The following is a 7,688-nucleotide window of genomic DNA, read 5'->3' on the forward strand; positions in this document are numbered from 1 at the left end:
ATTATTTCAAACTATGACCAACAATACTGCTTAAGAAAACTGATTTTTGAGAAAGCTGAAGAACATGGCTTTCATATGGAGAGTTTTGGACTTAGTCAAACTATTAACTCTCTTGATATTTACTATGTGTGTGATTAGCGTCAGTCTGTATCTATTAGAGTCCCTTTAACAGCTGCTTCAGTTCTGAGGAATCTAATTGAGATTCAGGCTACGTACATTTAGGATAATAAAAAGACAGTGATGCTAAGAAGAGTGTAAGCCCCACAAGACCGGGTGGATACAAGAGTTTTCTTCTCTTCTCTGTGAGCTGCTTGGGAAAACTCATATATGACACACATGAGCATTGGTTACATTAAGGGTGTGTCCTATTCTGAGGCAATGGTTTGAAATTGGGCAGTATGAAGTGGACTGTAGAATACAAATTAAAAAACATTTGAGAAAAATGGCCGACTGTCTCTGCATGTGGTTTTAATTTGAGGTGTCTTACTCATCCCAATTCCCACTGGGGCACAGAAAGAAAGGAATTGACAACTAAGAGTGGAGGCACGGCGGGATGAAAATCGAGGTGTGGGAGGGTAGAGAAGATGGATTAAGTGATGGGGTGAGGAAAGGAGATGGTCTCAGTGCCAGTGATAGCTTTCATGGGAAACCCTAAATGGACGGAGGCAGATTGAAGAATTCCCAGATCTTGCTCTGCCAGGCAGATCGGAGGGATGAGACCTCAGGGTGATGGCTGGTTTTAGAGTTGTGACCATATCAGGAAGGAGAGGGCCTGATATAAAACAGCATGTCCCCACCTCTACAGTCCCATATTGCTCCTGAGCGTACCTCTGCCTCCTGCGTTGGTGAGTATCTGAGTCAAATATTGGACATTCTTAACTGATGGCCAATGCTGTTCCTCTTACCAACACATTCTGCTCTCTCTCCTTTTCTCTCCATCTCTGTCAGCAGGTGAGTTCGCTTGTCAGTCGGTTGGTGTGAGTTGGTGGCAGCAGCAGCAGTAGCAGCAGCAGCAGCCATGCCTTATAAAGGGGAGTGCGGGGACGATGTGGACCCCATGCCGTTCCTGGTTGCCTCAGAGAAGGAGCGCCTGGATGCTATGAATAAACCATATGACATCAAGCGCTCCTGTTGGGTCAAAGATGAGAAGGAGGCTTACATTGCTGGGGAGATTCAGTCTGAAGATGGGGACAAAGTTACCGTCAAGACCACCAAGAACACTGTAAGTTATTTTGTTCTTATAGGTTTACATTTATGTTTAAAAGTGAGCTGATGTCTCGAGTAATGTGAATCTCACCCTGATCATAATAATAATGATGACGATTGATTGAGTGATTATCCTTTCTGATCAGACTTTGACTGTGAAGAAGGATGATGTTCAGCAGATGAACCCTCCTAAGTTCTACCAAGCCAGCGACATGGCCAACCTCACGTTCCTCAACGAGGCCAGCGTCTTGGAAAACCTGCGCAGCCGCTACGTCAGCATGAGGATCTATGTAAGCTTGTTACAGCACTACCAAAACCTGCTCAAAGCCATGTCATGACACCTCAAGGACAGCAGAACGACTGTCCTGTGCCCTAAGGAATTGTTACTATGTCAATAAGGCACTTTTAACCAAAACCTAAATGGCATTCAGCATTGATTTACATGTCAATATCACTTTATTCTTAATGGGGAGCCCAACTCTTCCGTGGCTCTGGAGAAGCGTTAATAACCCTGATGAGGAGTTTAAAAAAGTGGGGGTGTGGAGTTTAAGACACAGGCTGTGTTCAAAATCAATTAGTAACTTACTGCATACTAAATGAATGATTAAGTATGACGTTACCAACAGACTTTTCACACTGAAGTATACTCAAGCAAGACAGTCGTATGACCACATCACATGACTGTATCACATAACTAACAGCAGGTCTGACCCCGACAAACAGGCGTTATTTGGATAAACGGACCACATGTTGGGAATCTGCATGGTTTCTTCACAATCTCCGGCCATTGTGGCGATCTGAACAGCAATGCATTATGGGGCAGTTGAGTATGTGTGTTAATCTCATACTCATACTCAGGATCTTGCTAATGTACTATACAGTCAGACATGTCTTGTGTACACAAAACCCACATGCTACGGTGTGAACGCACTATATACTTTAGAACACAGCCACAGACATTTACCAGGCAGGGTGGGTCTAATGAAACGATGCTATTGGTTACATTATAGAAAATATTTGGTTGACATGAGGAACTATGCTAGTCCTCTAGTCCCTCAACTCTATGGAAGAGAAAATATTAAATAAGTGGAATAGCCCTTTAAGGGCAGTAGGACATCACTAGTAGAAGTACACAACTAGGCAGCCAAAATGTGGGACGTGGATATAAAAAAAGATAAATTACAACACGTTTTCACAAAAATAACTCCTCAACTCTATTAAACATTATGTATTTACATATTAAGATATCAAATTGTGGACTTTTCTGTGAAGAGCACCAAAGTTTTCTCTTTTAATGCATAGGTTAGATAGGAAAAGCAAGATACACAAGAGGGAAGGGAAAGAAAGGCATGTGAAGGTGCCTTTGAACCAGCTTTGTTCTCACATGCATGAGTTTGTTGGTCCTTTTATCCTTCTGCATCCTTCAAAGCTCTTTGTGTGATCCCTTTCCACTTGTAGACCTACTCGGGCCTCTTCTGTGTGACGATCAACCCATACAAATGGCTCTCCATCTATGGCGCTAAAGTGGCTCAGCTGTACAAAGGGAAAAAACGCAACGAAGTTCCTCCGCACCTCTTCTCCATCTCTGACAATGCCTACCACGACATGCTGATGGGTGAGGAGAGTGTGATGCCAGGGTGGGGCTTTGAACAGCAGAGGGAAGGAAGACATTTTAATCAGTCATATGTCACCGGTGGTTGAGGGGAGGGAGGTTAAGCTGGCAAAGACGAGAAGGAAGCATGCATGCGGCATGTGGTGATTTGGGATAACCCCCCCTGAGAAAAGTTACATGAAAGTCATTACACTGGTCTTTATGTGGAAAGAGGGAGTGGGGCAGTTGCTGTGTAATCAGTGTGGCGTGTGATGATGTGTTCAGGGAGCAGAGAAATATTTGAAGCCATTATATGGCATCAGGGGAGAGCTGACAGCTGTCTGTGTTGTTGCTGACAGAGACCATCAGCAGTCCTCTGATCTGCTCAGAGGGAAATCAGCAGTAATTATTCTCATCTCTCTCACTCTGTCTCTCTCCTATGTCCCATCGTTGAAGAGCATGAGAACCAGTCTATGCTGATCACGTAAGAACAACATGTAGTTAGTGTTTGCACATGAAAGCCCCCTACGAATATAAGGTGTAGCCTCACTATTATTTACTCCTTGTTTGTTACTCCCCAGTGGAGAATCTGGTGCTGGCAAGACTGAAAACACCAAGAAGGTCATCCAGTACTTTGCCAATGTTGGAGCTTCTGGGAGCAAAGCCTCAGACACTAAGGCAAGTGTGTGTTGTATTCAGAGACATCATTTGTTGCTTTTGATCCTCGGATTCTTTACAATCTCTTCTCTTCTCTTCTCTTCTCTTCTCTTCTCTTCTCTTCTCTTCTCTTCTCTTCTCTTCTCTTCTCTTCTCTTCTCGTCTCGTCTCGTCTCTTCTCTTCTCTTCTCTTCTCTTCTCTTCTCTTCTCTTCTCTTCTCTTCTCTTCTCTTCTCTTCTCTTCTCTTCTCTTCTCTACCCTCAGGGCTCCCTGGAGGACCAGATCATTCAGGCTAACCCAGTGCTGGAGGCATTTGGCAACGCCAAGACCATCAGGAACAACAACTCCTCACGCTTTGTAGGGACACATACAAAAATCATTGTCAGATCATTTTTAACATCATCAAATGGAACCATTCATTTTCATGTGATTACAACAGTGCCATCAGAAAATCTCTGAGATTAATATTTATGTGTCGGTTTAGGGGAAGTTCATCCGCATCCACTTTGGGCCGACAGCTAAGCTGGCTGGTGCCGACATTGAGAGCTGTGAGTGGTTTCATGGATTACCTCGGTCAAATACCAAATCTCCGGTTTTACATGCTATGTTTTATAAAATAAAAATGTTATCCTGCAAAACAGTGTTAGCAGTAAAGGAGTTTAATTAGCTTCCCTAATACTATGTCTTGTTGTGTCTGTGGTGTGTATTTTTCTGTGTCCCTGTATGTGTGTGTGTGTGCTTCAGATCTGCTAGAGAAATCAAGAGTGATTTCCCAGCAGGCTGCTGAGAGAGGTTACCACATCTTCTACCAACTCCTCTCTGGAAGGAAGCCAGAATTCATAGGTGAGACAAACACTAAAGCTGCAATGCCATGCTCCAGTTAATATGGTATTGAAGTTAATGTAATGTAAACGGAAATAAAAAACTCCTTAAACTACTGGAAATACATTATTGTTTACCATCAGCTTTGTGAATGTGTTCTTTTCTCTTTAACAAGAACTTATAGTTTCTCACATCTGCGTGCGACAATTGGTAAAAGACAATTTACAAATAAATCACACGTCTCACAAATGTAGAGATATTCTGTACCATCAAACCTGCAATCAATAATATAGTCAAAATAAGTGATTCCCAACCAGTGCTACGTGGACCCCAGGGTATATGTTGAAAGATTGTGGAACTACTAATTCAAGAAATTATGATTAAAAAGAAATCTAGGCATTCACATTGTGTCAGCTCAGCTTTGCCACCTGAACACCACATGTTGCAGTTGAGAGAGTATGAGAAATAGCTTAGTAGACAATTTATTGAAATGTTCAAAATAAACAGATAGCTGAAATGAATGGTTTAATTGTTGGAATTGATCGCTAAAACAAAGGGATAAAGGGTTGAAATAGTTAGCTCAAAGTTCCCTGATGGATATATGGTTGAAACGGTTAGCTAAAAGTGGGCTAATGGATATATGGTTGAAACGGTTAGCTTAAAGGGGGCTAATGGATATATGGTTGAAACGGTTAGCTAAAAGTGGGCTAATGGATATATGGTTGAAACGGTTAGCTTAAAGGGGGCTAATGGATATATGGTTGAAACGGTTAGCTAAAAGTGGGCTAATGGATATGCTAATGATTTAGCTGAATGTATGAGTTGAATTGGCTAAAAGTAAAGGCTTAACCTTTGAAATTGTGTGTAAATAGTGTAAATAGTTAATGTTAACTAAAAGAAGTTAGCTAAAATATGTAGCAATGGTTGAAATAACTAGTTAGCTAAAAGAGTTGGACAGACAGTTGCAATGCTTAGCTTAAGAAGAAAGCATGTAACTTATGCCACTACTACTACTTCATAGGAACTTTGCATGGATGCAAATTTCACTAAACTAACCTAAAAATCTAGTTTAATACTGTAAAAAATATTGTAATGTAAAGGCTAATCAATAGAGTTAAAGATCATCCAATTTAAAATAAATTGAACACATTTGGAACATGACTGGTGGTTTGAACCACAGGTCAAAAGAATATTTTCTGTTGGTAAAAATCAATCATATCCAGTATTAAGCAATGGAAGTTATTCATTCTGATGTTTTATGTCTTTCAGAGGCTCTGCTGCTGAAGCCAGACCCCAAACAGTATGTGTGGGTGTGTCAGGGAGTCACTGTGGTAGATAACATGGATGATGGGGAGGAGCTGCTGCTCACTGATGTAAGTTCATAGTTTTTTCTGTGTGAACTAAGTTATTCATGTTGTACTTTGATTTTTAATCAGTTATAGAGGCTGAAATACATCTTTGCGTGACCAATGACAAAGTATGTAGATTAGCTGTTGATGGTGCTACAGCCTCTCTTTGTTTATCTGTTGTGCATCATTGATATCCTCTCTCCCGTCGCTCTCTGTATGCTTGTGTGTCCACAGGAAGCCTTTGATGTCCTGGGCTTCACTCCTGAGGAGAAGATGAGTGTGTACAAGTTGACTGGAGGCATAATGCACTTCGGTAACATGAGGTTCAAACAGAAATCCAGAGAGGAACAAGCTGATGTGGATTCCACAGAGGGTATAAAAAAGTCCACCTCTCTCTCCCCCCCCTCTCTCTCTCCTCTCTCTCTCTCTCTCTCTCTCTGTCTCTCTCTCTCTCTCTCTCTCTCTCTCTCTCTCTCTCTCTCTCTCTCTCTCTCTCTCTCTCTCTCTCTCTCTCTCTCTCTCTCTCTCTCTCTCTCTCTCTTTCTCTTGGGCCTTTTCTCCCTGTCTATGTCTCCTTTCGTCAGTCTCTATCTCATTAATGTATTATGTTTTGATCATACTTTTCAGCATTTGTTACTTGACATTGTTAAAATAATTAATTCCTTAATTCCCCTCTCTCCTTCCCTCCCTATAAGTGGCTGACAAAGTCTCCCACCTCATGGCCATCAATTCTGGGGAGCTGCAGAAGGGCGTAACACGCCCCAGGGTAAAGGTTGGCAACGAGTTTGTGACCAAAGGTATTGCAAAGACATTATTTAGATGATTCAATTTATTTTCTTGTGATCAAAGACTATTACAGTTTTTCTCAAATGCTAAAACACTAAACCCTGTTGTCTGAACCAATTTCTCTGCTGCCTGAACCCACTGATTGAATCAATCACTCTTTTGGCAAAACCATGAGCACTTTTCACCTGTTTAGACACAACTTCCCAACACATTTTCATTGGGATGCACGTGTGCTGCATAATGGTAAGCACAGGTGGCAAAAGTCAAACACAATTAAAGCACGGTTGTCACTACTTGAACACAACAACTCAAAATTGATCACACTTGTGGCTAATGATGTGAGGGAATATAGAAAGCCCAGTTCAGAGAGCACTGATTTGTGAGGCACTACAATGGATAGAAATCTGAGAGGAAGAGTTTGTGTGAGAGAAGGTAGAGGAGGTCGAGGAGGTCGAGGAGGTCGAGGAGGTCGAGGAGGGTCGAGGTGATCAAGGTGGTCAGCGAAGACAAAAAACAGTAATATCTGATGAAATCAGAGCTACTGTGATTGACCATGTTCTTGTCCATGGTATGAGCATGAGGGAGCCCGGACAAAGGGTACAACCAAACATCGCTAGATTCACTGTGTCCACCATAATCCGAAGATTTAGAGAAGAGAATAGGTAATTATTTTACTTCTTTTATTACTTTTTTGACATTATGGTACAGTATGTACATGTTGAGAGCAAATTACTGTATGACATATTACAGTATATACTGTACCACAGTATATACTGTAAGTAATTATATGTTTCAGTACATCACTGTGCCAATGTACTGTAGTATTGTAATGAAGGGTTAGTCTAACTGTCTGTAGGCGTAGTATTCCATGTATATGTTTTGTAACTGCATGTTCTCTTTTTGTAGAATTGAAAGACTGCCACATGGGGGTGGGAGGACAGGTGGCACATGTACACAAGTGGCAAATGCAAACGATTTCTGTTTTTTGTCTCTGTGCTAAATGCACAGGTTTTTTGTTTTGCAACATGCATTCAGCTTCATGTCCTGAGCATTGTGTTTTCTACTTTTCTATGTAGTGTTTTAGTGACGGCTCAGTAGTGTTTTTAATTTTGATTGACTTGGGGCATGATTTGACAACAAAGTTCAGTTTTGGCACAGATTGAACTGTTTTGAGGTGAAAGTTTGGTTTTGCAAGAAGAGTCTGAGGTTTTGTGAATGTAGCTTGAAAATTGGGGGTTTGTGTTCACAGTTTAGAGAAAAGGAGAGAAGCTTTCAA

General features: G+C 41.4%; 1 protein-coding gene across 1 annotated transcript in view; it reads left to right on the forward strand.

Annotated features, from left to right (window-relative positions):
* Positions 1-1,018: 1,018 nt before the first annotated feature.
* The window catches only part of LOC310959755 (myosin-16-like), a gene marked incomplete at its 5' end in the record, with an annotated part of 18,944 nt that continues 12,274 nt past the window's right edge, over positions 1,019-7,688 (forward strand). The window contains 11 exons of the mRNA XM_083931214.1: positions 1,019-1,222; positions 1,353-1,496; positions 2,665-2,821; positions 3,254-3,281; positions 3,379-3,475; positions 3,720-3,812; positions 3,940-4,003; positions 4,200-4,298; positions 5,547-5,650; positions 5,861-5,999; positions 6,322-6,423. Coding sequence (XP_083787340.1) covers positions 1,019-1,222; positions 1,353-1,496; positions 2,665-2,821; positions 3,254-3,281; positions 3,379-3,475; positions 3,720-3,812; positions 3,940-4,003; positions 4,200-4,298; positions 5,547-5,650; positions 5,861-5,999; positions 6,322-6,423 — 1,231 coding nt within the window. The remainder of the gene's footprint in view (positions 1,223-1,352; positions 1,497-2,664; positions 2,822-3,253; positions 3,282-3,378; positions 3,476-3,719; positions 3,813-3,939; positions 4,004-4,199; positions 4,299-5,546; positions 5,651-5,860; positions 6,000-6,321; positions 6,424-7,688) is intronic.

The sequence above is a fragment of the Echiichthys vipera genome (genome assembly GCF_963691815.1).
Source record: "Echiichthys vipera genome assembly, chromosome: 17".
Lineage (NCBI taxonomy): Eukaryota > Metazoa > Chordata > Actinopteri > Perciformes > Trachinidae > Echiichthys > Echiichthys vipera.